Source organism: Dysidea avara, chromosome 1 (assembly GCF_963678975.1).
Source record: "Dysidea avara chromosome 1, odDysAvar1.4, whole genome shotgun sequence".
NCBI lineage: Eukaryota > Metazoa > Porifera > Demospongiae > Dictyoceratida > Dysideidae > Dysidea > Dysidea avara.
Window position 1 is genome coordinate 39,935,511 of NC_089272.1, and position 18,825 is coordinate 39,954,335.

An 18,825-nucleotide genomic window follows, 5' to 3' on the forward strand; every position below is an offset into this window, starting at 1 on the left:
GCTCCAGTGGCCAACACCATTAAATAAACAAGAGTTGCAGCAGTTTTTGGGCTTCGTTAATTATTATAGAAGGTTTGTTAAAGATTGTGCTCAGATTTCAAGACCATTATACCAGCTTACTGAACGTAATCGCCCTTTTAAATGGACCATTCAGTGTCAGGAATCATTTGAGGCATTACGTAGGGCTTTGGTGTCTGCACCAGTACTCGTTTTTCCTGACTGTTGTAAGGCATTTATATTGGACACAGATGCTAGTAACCAAGGTGTTGGGGCAGTTCTTTCTCAGGAACACAATGGTGAAGAACATGTTGTGGCATATGCGAGTCGCTCTTTAACCAAGGCTGAGAGGAGGTATAGTGTTACCCGTAAGGAGTTGTTAGCAGTGGTTACATTTCTAAATCATTTTCGACCATATTTGCTGGGAAGGCAATTTAAATTGCGTACGGATCATGGCTCACTGGTGTGGATTAGGAACTTTAAAGAGCCAGAGGGTCAATTGGCTCGCTGGTTAGAACAGTTGGAAGAATTTGATTTTGAAATAGTGCATCGCAGAGGCAAGTTGCATAATAATGCGGATGCATTATCTCGCCTCCCTTGTGATCAGGATGTGGATGCTTTGGTTGATCAGATGGTAGCCACTACATTCCTGTCATCTACTTACACCTTTCAAGACCTGAGAAACCAGCAGTTGGAGGACAGCCTTGTGGGACCCTTTCTGAGAGCTAAGGAAGCTGGTAACTTGCCTACATCTGCTCATGGAGGACCGAAATGGAGAAAAATGGTACAGCTTTGGGATCAGCTGTTGGTTAAGGATGGGATCTTATGTCGACTTTTTGAGAATGTGGCAGGTACCAATGCAGTGGCCCAATTGATTGTTCCTGATAGTCTCAAGAAAGAGATATTACATGGAGTACATGAAGATGTTGGTGGTGGGCACTTTGGGGTGGAGAAAACAGTTGCAAAGTTGAAGGAAAGATTTTACTGGCCGGGACACTTTAATGATGTTCAGAGTTGGTGTGCTACTTGTAGCAAGTGTATTGCTCGGAAAACTACACCACCACATAGTAGGGCTCCTTTGCAGCCTGTTAAGGTTCAGTACCCTATGGAAATGATTGCTGTGGACATTATGGGCCCTTTTCCTCAGAACGAACATGGAAACTGTTATATTTTGGTAGCTGAGGACTACTTTACCAAATGGTTGGAAGCATGGGCCATACCTAATCAGGAAGCCAAGACAGTTGCTTGTAAATTGTTAAATGAGATGTTTTATCGGTTCTCTTTGCCAGATAGACTTCATTCGGACCAGGGCAGGCAATTCGAAAGTAAAATCATTGAACAGTTGTGTAAACTTTTACAGATTCAGAAAACTCGTACTACCCCTTACCATCCACAAGGGGACGGATTAGTGGAAAGGGCAAACCGTACAATTTTGAGCATGCTTGCAACTGTAGTTGAAAATCATAAAGATTGGGAATCACACCTGAGGGCTACCTGTATGGCATATAATACCAGTATTCAGTCTACCACTGGATATTCTCCATTCTTCCTTATGTTTGGGAGAAAGGCAAGGATACCTGTAGACCTGTTGTGTGAAGTTGGTAAGATTGCAGAGAATGCTAATGATTTTGTATCTCAGCAGGGTAGGATTATGCAAGAGGCCTACTATCAGGTGCAGAGCAGAATGGGACTACAACAAGATAGGCAAAAGGAGTTGTACGATCGTAAAAGGCATGGCAGGCCCTTCAGTGTGGGGGATTTGGTTATGTTGTATACATCTGTTGTTCCTCGTGGCTATTGTAAGAAACTGCATCGCCCATGGAGTGGACCTTTCAAGATTCTTAAGAAGTTATCTGATGTGACTTATAGGATTCAACGCTGCCAAGGTAGGAGGCAGCGATTGGTAGTCCATTTTAATCGACTGAAATTGTGCCCTTCAGATATTAGGGAGGAATCTAGTAGCATCGCATATGGTTCACGGAATGATGCCTTCGTATCTTCAACACCTGCAAGGTTGCACCACTTGGAGTCAGGGTTGAATTCAGAGACTGATTTGATGCTAGAGGATTCAAGTGATGATGACGATATTGATGAAAATGTACAGGGTGAGGATGATGATCAATTGACTGATCGTGCAGGTGATGACAGTGTGGGGAATGACAATCAACTGACAATTGCTTCTGAACAGTCTAGGGTGCTGGAACCTGTGGTGGAGGAACAGGAGACAGAAAGTGCAACTGTATCTCAGCAGTCAAGTGATGAACATTTATCTACAGAGGTTGTAGATGTACCAAGAAGATACCCTTCTAGAACTCATCAGCCACCTACTAGATATGATAATTACGTTCGTTGGTAGTATGCTGGGCATACATTAAAGGAGAGGATGATGTAATGATGATTAATTAGACTGTGACATAATATTGAATAATAATCATGATGTAATCTTTTAGTATATAAGGCCAAGTTGAGTGTGGTTCGCTCTCTCTAGTTTTGTATTCATTACCCGCTATACTTTTGCTTTAATTCATGATTGCTAAATCAACTTGAAGGTCGTTGTCGCGCGGGTAAACCTTGTTACACAAGGATTGTTGTTATATACTTGACTACATTATACATTAAGGTGACCTCCCTTCAGACTGGAATAGGGCATTTGTAACACCAGTATACAAGAAAGACCTGCGTACTAATCCATCGAACTATAGACCTATGTCATTGACTAGTATTTGCTGCAAGTTGTTGGAACACATCATCTCCTCAGCAATATCTTCTCACTCTATTGACTACAATATCGTGTACAAATTAACATAGATTTCTTTGATTGATAATGAAGACTGTGGTGAATAGTGTAATTTTGCATTCTGCATGGTAACGCCGTTAATGTTTCAGTACAAACATGAAACTGATCAAATTGCAGTGTGAATACAGACTGAGAGTCTCCCAATATGAGCTACAATTTACAATACTGGTGCCTTTAATAGCTGTCAAATTCAGTGCAAGGATTGTTGTTATACACTTGACTGCATTATTAGAGTATTTACATGACTGCTCTATTAGAGTATTTAATCTGGATAACCCACCCACGTACAATGATCACGGAGCAAAAAAACCACCTTGCAACAAAGTCATCAGCCCAGATTAAGCTTCCTGGCCTATACTGAGTTTAATAAAGACAGATTCTATTAGCCAGATTCTAAGAAGAAACGGCCCGGTTTGGGTTGTTTCCATCTGAAAACGAAATCAAAAATAGGTCATGGACACACACAATGATCCATTTAGCAAACCTTGCTACTTTTTATCCCAGGATTCTCCTAGTAAACTTCGCTATGCCTGTGAAAGAATAATAATAATATTATGAATAAGAATAATAATATGAACAAACGGGCATATTTCAGTTTTGTCTGAAATACACATACTGTTTCCTTTTCACTTGATACTTACTAGTGGACCTATACTCATTGCAAAGAACCACCAGAGGGTTGTTTTGAGTTGGAGGATACTTTCCTAGGTGGTTTTTAGGTGTGCGTTCTATTAGAGTTTTTGCAAAAAACATGAGCGATCCCTATTATGAACCCACTATCGTGGTTCGTGATGAACAAAACGGCAAATTTCAGTTTTGTCCCAAATACACATACTGTTTCCTTTCACTTGATACTTACTAGTGGACTAATACTCATTGCAAATAACCACCAGAGGGTAGTTTTGAGTTGGAGGATGCTTTCCAAGGTAGTTTTTAGGCGTGCGTTCTATTAGAGTTTGTGCAAAAAACATGGGCGATCCCTATTATGAACCCACTATCGTGGTTCATGATTAGCCAACTTCTCGTCACTGCATTTACACAACCAAAGAAATGTGTGATACATTGAAATAAATTTTATGTTACAGTACCGCTCAGCTTGAGCTAAACAATTGCACAAAGTAGTACCTGTTTTTTTGAAGATTTGTCGAAACAGTGGAAATATACAGCGAAGCAGTGATATCTAGCTAGCCAACTACACTCTACCTGCTACAAGTGGTGTAAACAGCAGCAAAGAAACAACACTGCATTTTCTGTTCCTTTAGGAAATTTGCACAACCGTTTTGAAACACCATATTTCACCTTAGAACCTGAATTTTCTTACACTGTTGTTTACTACTCTCCAGCGTCCCTACCCAGTCCAGCCTCCAATTAGTATAGGTGGTAACTAACCCAGCTGTAAACAACAAGCACTAATTTGCTGGTTACAAGAACAGCGAAATTTTTCACCTGTCACGGCCATAAAGTTTACACGCAGTAAAATGAGGATGGCCCATGACGTCACTGTGTAAATAATACGCATTTCCTATCCATATGACATACATTATCTATGATCACATGCATAAAAACTAGCCAAATTAGCCTTTCGACATGTAAGTTTGAAAATGTACATTATAATAATACTATTATTGGCATAATGAAACCATTGCAGTTGTCCTTGTGTTCATACCAAATAACTTGTATTTTAGGATCTTCACATTAGAAGAAATCATTTTGCTGCCACATGACCACTGAGCAAAATGTTCAGCTTTGCAATTTTGTTTAGATACTAAAGTTAAGCGAAGCATTATGTGTAGGCTTCAACAAACTCTATCACAGAACTATATATGGTAGTCAGCACAGTGACCACGACTCTATATATAATATATTACTGGCTATCATGCAACTAATAATATTAATGTGTGTATGTCTGCCACACTATGATTACAAGCAAGGTGAGACTTCATAGTAGAGCGGCTAAGCGAAAAAAACCATTCACCTTTTGATAGAAGCACTAAACTTGGTACAACATTTGCTTAATTCATACTATTTCATATTAGATATGGCGCCATTAAAATTACTAATCATATCACACTCAAAGAATCTGAAAAGTGAAGTGAATAGAAAATGTATCGAGGAAGCCATAAAAGTGTTCTGAGTTGGCTCAATAGTAAATGTACAAAATTTGGCATCTGAATAGACAAGCAAGTGATGGTCATATCCAAAAGCTGATCAAGGGAGATGTCCATTCAGGTCATTTGCTTGCCATGTTAAGAAGCATGGAGGATTGTAGTACACGAAGCCATAGATATGCAATATATTATTTCTATTGGATTGTACCTGTACTTTTAACACTGAAATATTGGCTCCATTAGAAGTGTCTAAAAACAGGTAATGTTACCACATTTTGAAAGTTTTTGAGATATGTTCATGCTATTTAAACAAACACAAGATTTTTGAATGTACTTACATGGTTTCCTGACCAACTATAAATGGGTTTATAACCTAGTTTAAAAGTTTCAAAACATGCCCTAAGGCAATGATTTTTACGTGGCACCGTATCTCAAATTATTTAGTGTACCTCACTCAACTTCCACAAAAAAGTTGGTGCTTTTATCACAAAGTGAATGATTTCATCAAAATTTGTTGCTTTGCCGCTCTACTATCACTGTCTGACATTTTAACAAAGTAATAGTCTTCAAATTATATTTGTGACCCAGCCTGCAAAAATAGGGCATGTGGGCACAGACTACACACTGCCACATAATAGCTCATATCTCAGTAATGGGATAGAACATTTTCATTTTGTAACTTGCATTTTACAGCCAACGAAGTGTGTAGTAAATGTGAAAATTCATCGCCAAGCAATAATGGTATACAAAGTTATGATGCATCAACTTTTATTAAAGTAAGCAATTTTCATGTTCCCGCATGCCCTATTTTCGTAGGCCTGGTCACATTTGCTACAAAGCAATCTCGGTAGTACTGAAGTGACTCATGTTACAAATCACCAGTACAACTAACTGGGTACAACACATGAACACAAAAACACAAGTTCTGTACTGTGTTCTCACTCTACTAATCGATAAAGTGACTCAAAGTGATATCACAACCTACCTAAAAAGACACTTCCTTTGCAGACATTTGTTTGTTTACTTCAGAGAGCTCAATCTCACGTATCAACGAATGGCCACTTTTCCTTCTCAAACAGCTAAGTTCACAGCTCTTTGTATGGTGCAAAACCACAATCAAACCCACAACGTGATATTTCTCATAGCCCGAACATGCGTCTCAACTCAAACAATCGTTCTTTGATTTTTGCTATGATAGAATCGGTAAGTCTCGTCCAGGAAATATAACAAATTGGAGTACATACTGATACTTTTCAACGGAAGAATCAAATTGGGAGACCATGTTCATTGTAGGAAAAGAACAATGAACTTCGCACCTTGCCACACTTATGGTGAATCAAGCAGAACAACCATTCATCATCTTTATTCAAATCATCATAGTTCTTGGAACAGAACAACACACACTGTTGTTTTCAGAGCAGAACAAATCACTACTTGGAGCAGACAAAAGGAAGCCAACTAGTCCTCAGATTCAGTACTCCAAAATTTATTTAACTATCAGAGAGGACTCAGAGCAACGCTCTTATTTGAGTTGCATCTACAAACCTATGTGAGACTGAGCCCTCTGAAATATAATTTATAAATGGCTTAAATCATGAAATGTGACCAGTTCTGCAAGAATCCCATATGTTAGCGCAAGCCTAATTTTACAGTAGAATGCAAAAAACGCAATGGGTAAAATATTTATGAAATTAATTGTAAAATTTTTGAGTGTTTGTTTTGCAATGAAGGAATGTGATATAAAATTTTTGAGCGTTTGTTTCACAGTGAAGGAATGTGATAAGAGCAAAAAACCATTGTAGTATCATGATCCCCAAAGCAAGAGGAGTTCGAAAACCTTTGTTTTGTATCAGTACTCCTAATGTGAAAGAAGATATGAATGTTAGTTTACCTTATGTTGGACAAGCGGGTCATCGTCTATTCTTTTTCTCACGTTCTCACCTTCACCCACTTTCTAGGAAAGGACTGACAGACAAAACTTACCCAGCAATGGATTCATCTGTTACTGGAGAATCTGATGGTGTAAGTTGCATCTCGGTAGAGGATTGCATTCAAAGGTTACGACCGTTTATTTAATATTTAAGCCTATAGTTTATTTTCCATATTGTCACTGTACAAATCGATGTCTCTGCTGTTGCATTGTATGAAGGTAACTTTAAGCATTCCACCTATAGATTCAGTTTTCATTGTTTATAAAGGATAATAACTAGAGGGGCAGGCCTGAGGAGTCATATAGCTAATAGTAATGAACAGTCTATCACAATTACGCATAGAATATATAAATACATTCAATTACAGTTTATACATTTAGAAAATCAATTTCAACAAGAATGTATTGTGTTGATGGCTTAGTTGGTAGGCCCCCAGAACTTATTTATGATGTTGGGAAGACACGTAAGGGGTGGTCCACAATTTTCTGCTTTTTTGCGAGCATACAAAGAGTAATCATTTTTCTAACCCCCTCCTCCCAGCCCAAAGCGTACTGTATAAATGTTGACACATGGATGTATTGTATAGCAGAACAAACACATGAATACTTTTTAATATTGCAAAATTCATGTTTAGTATTTGTTTTGTCTTTTAGGTATCTTATCATTTTGATGCTTTTGAAGCTGATACCCTGAAAGAAACATTCCTACACACAGCAGGCATTAGTACCTGATGCACATTTGCAAATGTGTACATATACATCATAGAAACAGTTCTTGGCTATCTTCAACGTGTTCATACAAAACCATCCCAACACTTGCAGTAGCAACAGTAGTACTAGTTTGTTGGGTATTCACCATAGTCTGAGGTGGACTGGAGTCAGGTGCACACTGCAGAGACAGGTTTTCTCTATAGGCAACCCACAACTACCACAACTATGTAGTGTAAACAAATTAGTACCCACATAATCCAGCCTCCCATACCCAACAGTATTCTTAAACCCACAACAACACCTTCTGCAGGTAGAAAACAAAAGCAACAAGCAGTGTAGCTACAAGCTATTCAGTTGTAACTGTTTATCAGTGTTAATTGCTAGGCTACGACTACAGAGAAAGAAAAGTAAGTGCTGTTATAAAAGTATATAAAGCCTGTAGTATGTGTTATCACGCTGATAACCGTCTTACCTGTAGATTCAATGAGCTTTAGCTTATAAAGCTTCATTGGCAGCTACCCTAGCTACAGTGTTTTCCAGAGTTCGCCAAAGCACAATCTTATGTTGGCTTGGGCCCAAGCATTAACAGCATCAGCTCGCTTTAGTCCACCGTTTATAATTGGACACTGAATAAGTAGCAGTAGAGGTTTACTACTAGAGCCTTATCACTACATTCGGATTTCTCGCCAACTCATGTGATTGACATTTTAAAAAGCATACATGCGATTTACCCCCTCCCCCCTAGCGTACGGTTTGTACGCTCATGAAAAAGCAGAAAATTGTGGACCACGATGATCTTATATAATTGTGTAATACAACAAAAGAAATTTTTGTGGTAACTTTTTCTGTATGGCTTCCAATTAGTTACGTTTCCAATGTACCTTACCCTCATCATGATTATGTGATATCCCAACCAGTAAACCATTATATGCAATTATTTAAAACATGTGGCTTTGTAATAAATTCGTTGTTGTTTAGCGGTCATGCATCATTATTCATCAATGAAACGTTAAACTAATTCAAAGTTTATACTACGTAGGACTGGAACAAATGTACAAATACACCATTTGAAACTTCTTTTGGAAGTGTTACCGAAGCTTCGAAGCTTTGTTACTAATGTTGCATCAATAATTAATGAACATAATTATTGAAGGTTCTTAGGGTGCACGCTGTAGTACAGGCCCCTATACTTTGGTATAGATCCAAGTTTAAATATGACTACACCAAAAATACAGGTCTAGCTACACCTATACGGAGGACTAGGTACTGATAAGTGGCTGCAACAAGTTACTGTGCATTTTAAACATGGCCATATACCAAACCACACACTTGTCATTATTTAGACCATAGATGGTACATCCTCCAAATGGATGATACTATCCATCATAGGATTTTTTTTGAAACCATAAACCATACTGAAATTAGCCATAGGGATTGTGAACCTAATAAAATTTACTAAATTTAACAGGATTCCACATACCTACTGACATTGTAAGGTCAAAAATGCATGAGAAACTTACTAAAAGTTGGCTTAGGGAACATGGTGTCTGTTTATATAGGCCTACAGAAACTAGAACAAAACCATTCTAAACTAAGTTACTCACACAGCACTATTCTCGAACGGCTCTCCTTAACTTTTGTCTTTAAACTGAATGGCCCACTCTAGGGCAACAACTCTTCATACAATTCATTCGAATTACTGAAGTACATGTATTATTCATGTACACAATGTTCCAGACCGTTTTTTTGTGTTTAAACCAATTAGTTTAAGGTGAATTCCCATAGTCTTGGTAACGGGTGAATCCCACAATACATTATGCATTGGGCAAAATGACGAACCGGGTTCAGAAACTGTGCTGGGCCCAAGTATCTGCTACAGCTACAGCCATGAAAATAAAGTGGAGTATTCCTTAGAGGTATGTGAGTGATTAGCAGGCCGTTTTTTTTTTGTGGGTACCACTATATAATGTTGTGGGTGCTTCGAAAATACATAAAAATCACTGTTTTTATACCATTTTAAGCATTTTACGTATTTTTGGGGGCATGTCCCTTTCAACATTAATGTACTGATTATACCAAATAAATTCAATATGCATCAGATGAACGGTTAAAAACACAATACAAATCCTTGGTCACATAGCGCAAGCAATCATTTATCAGATTGACTCAATTACTGGAAACGTATGTTTCAATTATCAGACGGGCGTTTTACTAATAAAAATGGTGGAATTCCATGGTATAAAGAAGTGGAATGGTTGACAAAGACTGTTTTTGAGGGTTATAATTCTACTGATAAAGGAATGGACAAAGGTTTACAGTTTGTTTGACTTCTGTACTGTAGGTTTGGGGTTGTGTTTGGATGCAAGTTTACCCTGCACCATCAATGGCGTTTGTTCTCCATCACTTTGAGAGAGTACTGTTGATTTCTGCTCCGATGTTAGTCACCAAACAATAAAAGATACAAGGCAAGCCATGGTCAAGGCCAGGACTCGATGAAACTTCCACGAATAAACATGGTACGGCTACTATCATAATTGGCAGTTGAACTGGTATGCTCATAGATGACATGGCGGCTGTGGTGAAGACAGAGGTTGGTGAGAATATAGTCCAGAATAGTGTACTACCATCAGGTCAACTGTTAAGAAGCATGGGTACTCAATTTCATCACTGGAAGTGAAGTATTCCGCCATGCTATCCCTGGTGAAACATCTGAAACCAAGTGATCAAGAACAGTGCAAAGCGAAGGATCTAGAATCGGTTGAGAGCTACTTGTTCCACTATTTATCACTGTAGAAGTGTTGAATGACCATTGTGTGTTCAATTATCAAGTAATTTATACATACATTTTTACTAAAAAAATCGTAACTCTTACATTATGCATTCTGACGTTCTAAAATTTTGCATGAATGTCTGTTAGGCACTCACAATTGTGTGGGATTTTTGTCAAAATTTGATGGCTTTAGGAATAACCTTTTTGTTGTGTGGTTAGATATTGTTCCGGTACTTGAAACACGCAAGCGTATGTGAGTTCCGGTAAACGAGTTATGGTTCCGGTAATTGGTTATTTTGACTCTGTATCTTTCATCTGTTACTGGTCAGGGAAGGCAGCTATTGACATCAAACTTCGGGCAAAGAAGGACAATATCTAGGGGAATACCTCTGCCAAAGTTTGTGCCTGAGGAGTGTTTGCAGCGGAAGGTACGTTCCGTGGTAATAAGGGTGTCGGTAATTGATTGCTTACTCTAGATTATGCCGAAAAGAGGCCCTCTATAGTCTTTGATGCAACTACAGAGCTAAAGTAAGCATATACGTAGCAACGGTGAATACAAAAAAAAACAAAAAAAAACATAAGTAAAGTTACTACAAGGTACAAAAAAAGAATATCCTTTGAGATGTGGTGATGGTGATTGCTGAGAGAGAGAATATTATTAATATTATTATTGTTTACTGCGCAAAACCTCTTGCAAAGAGTATACAATAAGTGAGTCCTGGAACACACACAGCCACAGATAAAGCGATGGATTCTCTCTCTCATTATCAAGTCACACTCATATTGAAATTAGCCATTGGGATTGCGAACCTAATAAAATTTACTGATTTTAGCGGAATTCCGCATATCTACCGACATGGTAAGTTCAAAAATGTACGAGAAACCCACTAAACGTTGGCTTAGGATACATGGCATCTGTTTATATAGGCCTACAGAAACTAGAACAAAGCTGTTCTAAACTAAGTTACTCACGCAGCACTTTCTCGAAGCGGCTTTCCTTAACTTTTGTCTTTAAACTGAATGGCCCGCTCGAGGGTATCAACTCTTCGTACAATTCCCTCGAATTACTGAAGTATTATTCATGTACACAATGTTCCAGACCGTTCTTTTTGTTTAGACTAATTAGTTTAAGGTGAATTCCAATAGTCTTGGTAACTGGGTGAATCCCACAATACATTACGCAAAATGACAAACCGGGTTCAGAAATAGTCACCATATCAAAACATATGTATGGCATTTGTCAAATCAAGCATTTTCAGGTGGTCAACATTAAAAGTTTTCAAACACTGGGTTAAACCTTTAAAATTTAAGAATTATGCATTAAATAAATCTAATATCTGTTTAATATCCTTTTTGAAACCTCAACTTGGTAAAACAGGCTGATCATAAAATCTCATCATTCCTTGTCATTTGTTGTCCAATACAAAATACATGTATTTTACACTACACGCAAAAACATTAATTTATAACCTTTAACTCACAAAATTTCTACATCATACCATACAATAAAAGAAAGCCCTTGAATTTCTCTATCCAATTCCGACCGTACAAATGGGAAAATGTCGCCATAGCGACAGTTATTTACTGCTGATGATGACATAATACGCGCTCCATACATTAACTTATTGGAAAATTTAATTATCTCGCCGGGAAAATCCCAATTTACAAGTTGTTATCCTCAACCAAATTTGCTAAATTTGGTATCATTCTACGCAGCGAAGGATGCTTAATAAGACTCCGACCGTACAAATTGTTAAACGGGTTTAGTTTATAGAAATATGTTTAAAAACACGTGTTTTTACGGGCATTCTGAACACATAAATTTTGCGGTACAAGGCTCCTTTCTAGCTTCCCCTTCGTTACTACACAAAGAACTTATACATGAATCGAATCGCCTTTCATCAAGGAATCTGATAAACCAAACTTCGTGTCTGTCAACCAAAGTACGCGGAAGTTATGGCGCCTTGTTTGGAGGACGGTGTTATTTTATACAAAATGGACGTAACCCATTCGGAAATCCGGAATATCTTACACAAGTTTTGATATGGCTGGGCCCACGTATCCGCTGCAGCTAGTCTTGAAAATAAGGTGGAGTATTCCTTAGAAGTATGTGCGTAATAAGCAGACCGCTTTTTGTTGGTATCACTACGTAATGTTGCGGGCGCTTCGAAAATCACTGTGTTTTTACACCATTTTACGCATTTTACCTACTTTTGCGGGCGTGTCCCTTTCAATATAATGTATTGATTATTAACCAAATAAATTCAATATGCGAAGTCACATTTCAAAGCTGGGATACTGCTCATGAGTAAGGTTCAAGATTTAATGTGGGCAATCTCTCAATATGAATATACCTCTCCAAGAAGAGATTGCTGTCGCGTCCTGCTTTATCGAGAGCTCTTCAGTTAAACTTTTGCAGTCCGTCACGGTTTTACTTACGTACAGTACTACCAAGAGTTAATAATTAACTCTTGGTATTATACATACTACTCTCTAATTCAGAATAACCACATTAAAGTTTTGCCTTAATCTGTATGTAACACATTGACAAACCTCGTGTAATTCTTCTTGTTTTTTTCGCTGCATATAGTCTCCTTCCTGTTCCTACCACAGAGTAGCGGCCGATCCAGATAGCGGACAAATTTTTAGCGCGGGCCCTGATGCACGTGTTGAGGTATCGTTGGCCCCGCCCTCAGAGCATTTGTGTAATAATTTAAGATCTGTACACTGAGTCTGCTAGTGTAATCATCATAAGACATCGTAGGTACCTCGCACTCCTCAAAAAAAGGAAGCACGTCGATCAAGGTACGCAGTATGTACGTACTTTCATGTGAATGTTAAGTTACAGTAAAGCTAAGGGCTAGCGTAGTTCGCGTAGCTACGTGTTTATAGTCTGGCATAGCCAGACCCTTGGGAACGATCGCGAGGGTCTGCTCTGTATCAACAACATTTCATATAGTTCAATCCTAAACACTGTTATACTTATACCATCTACTAGCACTGACTTGTGCAGCTGGAATGCTTCTATGAATATAAAATTAATAGCACCGGATGCATGGTCTGTATGGGGGCGGCAAATTTAAAGCTCCCACACAAACCACATATCCTGCATGACCTCAAATATGATTAAAACTAGAAGCATGGTAAGAAGCCACGGTCAATGCGGAAAACCTATCTGATTGGTAATCCACCTTTTCTTGCAGTGATAGTATTGATAGCTACAGACCAGACTAGCTTTGTGTTGCAATTGATTTTTCATCGTATTTGGTGATGGACAGCGCACATTCATTGCATTAGTATAAATGTACATGAATCACTAAGTGTAATTACTGTACTGCTGTGTTGTTTGTAATAACATTTCCATATTTGGCAATACAGCTAACTATATTAGGTTAGGTAATCCTAAGGCTGCAGCACATGTTGCTGTAGACCTTCAGTGTTGGTCACTGTAAAGTGTTAATAAAAAATAAAAAATAATATCCCTGTTTCCCTATCTATCTCTCAATTTCCTTATTTCCCTCTTGTTACATTGGTAAACACTACCATTTGTGGTTGTTGTGATGTCATGAACTAGTCTGAGTGGCTCCTCCACAGGGTGATTACCGTATTTATCACTGGGCGACAACTAATAGTAGCTAGCAGAGCTACTGTGTCTAGCTGTTGGTAGTTATCATCCAGCGTGGCACTCACACACTAATTTTAACAACACCGATTCTCATTTTGTTCATATCATTCATATTTTATTTCACGGGCATAGCTAACTAATTTTAGAAACAGGAACTTGGGGATAAAAAGTAGCAAGTCTTACGGTTACAGAATATTTAAAAATGCATGGGCAGAAAACCTGCTTTAAACCAGGGATAAATAATTTCAACAATTGTGTTGTGTTAGCAATATTGTTTTTACTGCAGAACAAGATTGTTCTTGGGTGTGTGGTCCCCAATAGAGCAACGTTTTCAAAAAGCAAACTAACAGGTTACTGAATCCTTATAATTTCAACACAAGTAACTAAACAACTAATTTTAATAAAAAATCTAGGTTCTGTGGAAGCAATTTTTTTTAAGTTACTGGTTGTAGCTATAGATGTTTTGTTGAATTTTTAGTATTTTTTTTTTAGTGAAACAAGCTCTTTGAAGGCTTGTATCTCTGTCACTGGGAAGTAACATGCCAAAAATGCTTCCACAGGAACTAATAAATTTAATACAGTATCGCTATTCCCCAGAAATGCCAATAGAACCTACAGCTTTTGCTGTATTTGGCGGCCTGAAAAACATGGTAGTGACAGCTGGCCTGAAAAACATGGTAGTAACAGCTGTAGCTGATCAATGTAGCTACCAGCTGGCTTACTTGTGTTGCTACAACAAATTGTAGCATTCTTCCTGCCTCAAACTACACTGTAAAAAACATTAAATATGAAGGGCTTCACCTTCATTTTATACTTTTCACACTGCTAGACTGATTTTATGGGCTTCTCAAAAGGTATCGATAGACATTCAAAATTTTGAATGATTACCCGTGACAATACCGTAACATTAATGAGTGCATGTTGTGAGTTATGCACACTTTGTTTTTCTTGGTAAAATGCTATTCCATACATGAAGCCAGTACTCAGGATATGCTCATGTACATACTAGTGGGCATTTAATCCCTGACTCAGTCTCTACCCAGCACTCTATTGGAAGCATTTAGGGTCATACTGAAGGCACTTTTGGGCTTTGTTAAGCAATACTGCCAAGGCACCAGGATGGTATTGTGAAGCTGGTTTTTGGGTGATATTTTACGAAAAAACCCAAACCTAACATACAATACTGTATAAGTGCATTTTATTAAGACAAGTCTTAGTGAGCCCACCACCACATAATAGACATGATCGTAATAGTGATCCAGCTTGTTCACACAAGCATGTGTTTTGAATTTGTAAAATTATGCATGTTACAAAAAAAAAGTTTTTATCAGGCCATTTCTCAGAGAAAAAAGCTTTACACCAATCGCTTACTCATGGAGAATTTGAAAATCTTTGTTTTGTTTCTGTATCCCCAATGGTATGCATGTCATGTGTGTTTGTTTATGATGCGGTAAACATTAACAAGATCATTGTCATTCATTCTACTAAACCGCCTTCATACCTATATGTGTAAGTAACTACATGGCTAACACCATACCTTGGTGGATGTACTGAATGTTTTAAGCCAAATTCCAGCATATGCAAATGGGGTTATGACTGTGAATGTAGTTTTTTTTTTTCAGTATAGTCGCTGTACAAATCAAGTTCCTACTACTGTCTAGCGCTACAATTATAAAACTTTGGTGATCCATTCCATGGCACTGCAGGCAATTCTGAGATGCCATGGTCAGATTATTTGTGTAAGGAGAGTGTCTACCTTAAGGAAAACACTTTCATAGTAAAGTTTAAGATCAAAGGTTTGTCCTTATCAACACTTATTCACAGTTATCACCAGTAAATGTATAAATATGATTAAGAGTCACTGAAAAAAATATACTTTATATTCTTTAATGTTTGAGGTTACTAAATGTAATAGAAACCTGTAGCAGGGCTGCTAAATAGTTAGTAACCTGTGGCAAATGGTTGTTTACTACATTCAATAATTGAAAATCAGGAAAGCCTAGAATAGAATACCCTTACTATTAGCTTACTTTCAGGACAAGACAGGCATCATTGACATTGATCTAGACATTCATAATTACATCAATGTCATTGACAAAATAAACTCAAAGGTAAATCGTGATACTACTGTAGCTTCCACAGTTTCAGCTACTTTTTAGCTTACTTTAAGACAAATGCCATTGGTGTTCATAGTAGTTACTTGGCCAATGTCACAGTGTGGCACTGGAGATCCATGCAGTGATCTACCAGACCATCACACAAAAGAAAAAAGTATGGTACCGCTCAAATGCAACGTCACACTCGAAAGTTTACTAATTAAGGGGCGTGGCACTTGTTTTGCTCGCGAGTATTCACTGTGTGAGATAGGGATAAATACTAGTAAGCGAAACGAATGCCACGCCTAGCGAATTTTTGATTGCTCGCAATCCGGCGACTCGCTCGAGCAAGTGCGACATTGCATTTGAGCGGTACCGTATACTGGGCATGAGATTAATGGTAGCTCTACACACAGTGATGTAATACTAATTCAATGGCTTAACAAATGTCAAGTAATAGTTTGTGTTGATTTTTGCTCCTGTCATCAGTCCCAGCAGTCACTACAGTGAAGAACCAACTTGTTTTCGATAGCCTCTAGCTCACATCATTCTATTTTACACTAATGCTCGTCACTTGCCAGTCTTTTAGCCACTGAATGCCACTTCATCAACCCCAAAACAAAGGGTAATCATACCTGGAAACTGTTACTTCATAAAATCATTCACTGCTATCTTATAGCATCTCTCTCGTAGCTACAAAATTAAATCCCTAAACGACATAAACTCAAGCTGGTTATACTTTAATTCCTGCACACTGGGATTTAAAATAGTTATATCCTGTATGTTCACTGTTGTTACACTTGTAACGAGATATCACCATAATCAACTTACTGTTTCCAATTCACTTAATGCACTCTAGTGAACCTATGCTCCTTACAAAGAACCACCAAAGGGTCATTTTAAGCTAAAGGATGTGAATCAAGTACATTCTATAATGATTTTTTTTACAAAAACAAGGGCTTTTCCTATTACGACCCAACTATGGATAGTTCTGAGCATAGGAATTATTTACATATGTATATCTTTGTGTAGGCATATCTGAACATGTTTACAATATTATGGTTGTTAACTGCTCTTTTGCTGGCTTTGGGAATAGCACAAAGTGAGTGATGTTAAAAGTATACAATACAGATGTATTTTTTGTATACTGATGTTCAGTGATTATTATTTGAACAGTTAGTGTTGTTCAGTGATAAAAACTCTGAAAGGCAAATGAATGGACTCATTAATTTTGTGTTAGAGCTTTGTAATACATAGAATGTATACCACTTGACAAACTGTTATGTACATACATTAGTCATGCACAATCTGAAACAGACACATGTTTAGTTTAAAAAATGACCAATATACTGATTCTTTGCACGGCTACTATTATTCACAATTATAGCTAGCTTCCATGAGACTTAATAAGTAAATTTACTGATAAGTGTGATTGTTAGACAAAAGGATTAATCATCAAGACTGTCCATGGTTTGGCCAGTCTTGCATTGGCCAGACCATTTTCCAGCTACTTGAATCTGTAAAAGATCGAAATACTCTAATAGAGCAGTCAGCAGAATATACTCTAATAGAACAGTCATTGCAATACTCTAATAGAGCATTCAGTATAGATATATTACACTGCTTAGTCTAAGCCATTACATGCACATCATGTATTAGCAATCCCAATGGCTTCTATATCTAAGCTTCCACTGAATTTTTTAAAGTACAAAATTAGATGTGAAATTGAATTATTAGGTATACTGTAGTACAAAATTACCAGGATTGATGCGAACAAAGAGGAGAAAGAGGCTTTGCATGTAAAACAGCTGCTAGATGCCATTTCAGAGCATCTATTTTCAAAAATTTCCCTGGAGGAGCAATGCCCCCAGATCTCCCTAGTTTGGCACATGCAGTTGAGTATCATATGAAAGCAGATAATTTACAGATTCTAGTAGATCAATAAATAGTATGCATGGCTATTACCTCCATTTCAGTCCATGGATGGCCGGACCATTCAAAATTTCTTGACTCTGGCCCTGGTGACAGATACAGGAGGGTTGCATTGGCTTTGACTGAAACCTCTTCTAAACATAAGGTGCGTGCCCAAAATCAATGTTAGGAGTGGCAGCAGGTAGGTGAAACTACATAGTTACAGAGTGGCTAAAAACTACTTTTGCTATACTGTTAATAACTTAGTTGACCTTTATTGCTGCCCTGGAACTTCTCCTATTAGGATGGGGCTGCGGTGGCATGAGATTATCTGGTGGTGAAGAGCAGACTGATCAATGATTGGGTCCACTTTCAGGATTTAATACTTCTCAAATAGAACGCTCAGTTACTCTAATGCTGTAGTCATTAATTACTCTAATAAAACAGTCAGACAAACTTGAGAGTATAGCTGTCATAGAGTTCTTTATCAATGTAAGCAGCTAAGATGCATCACATATCCCTTCAAACTCCTGATTTTCTTCCACTCTTGAATAAACATAGTATGACTGAGTTTAGGCATAGATTCTCTTGTCATGAGCTTACTGATAAAAATCAAGTTTGGAGATTTTTTCAGAAGAGTGGCAGCAAAATGGCATTGCTAATTATTGTTATAGCTATTGTTGTAAGTATCTTACAGCATCTACATATGATTTGCATCTCAGATCCCCTGAAATCACTTTAGGGGTAACCGTACTGTTTGTTTATAATTATTAATTTAAAATGAATAGATATCCAAGTATTGAAACAACACAATTGTATACCAAAGCTTGGATATGTGGAAAAAACCAAACCTTCGTTCGATTCTAAGGTATATAAAATG

The 18,825-nt window shown here is 37.7% G+C and overlaps 2 protein-coding genes across 3 annotated transcripts in view; one reads left to right on the forward strand and one right to left on the reverse strand.

Moving 5' to 3' along the window:
* Positions 1-12,952, reverse strand: part of LOC136264320 (uncharacterized) — a 32,961-nt gene extending 20,009 nt beyond the window's left edge. Inside the window, exon 1 of the mRNA XM_066059040.1 lies at positions 12,867-12,952. The gene's annotated coding sequence lies outside the window, so the exon portion shown is untranslated. The remainder of the gene's footprint in view (positions 1-12,866) is intronic.
* Positions 12,953-12,999: 47 nt separating this feature from the next.
* The window catches only part of LOC136264305 (uncharacterized), a 72,711-nt gene continuing 66,885 nt past the window's right edge, over positions 13,000-18,825 (forward strand). The window contains exons 1-2 of one of the 2 annotated variants that reach the window (XM_066059023.1): positions 13,000-13,118; positions 17,067-17,136. In XM_066059023.1, the coding sequence (XP_065915095.1) occupies positions 17,079-17,136 (58 nt within the window). In that variant the 5' untranslated portion in view covers positions 13,000-13,118; positions 17,067-17,078. The remainder of the gene's footprint in view (positions 13,119-17,066; positions 17,137-18,825) is intronic. The other variant, XM_066059029.1, reaches the window with a different exon arrangement.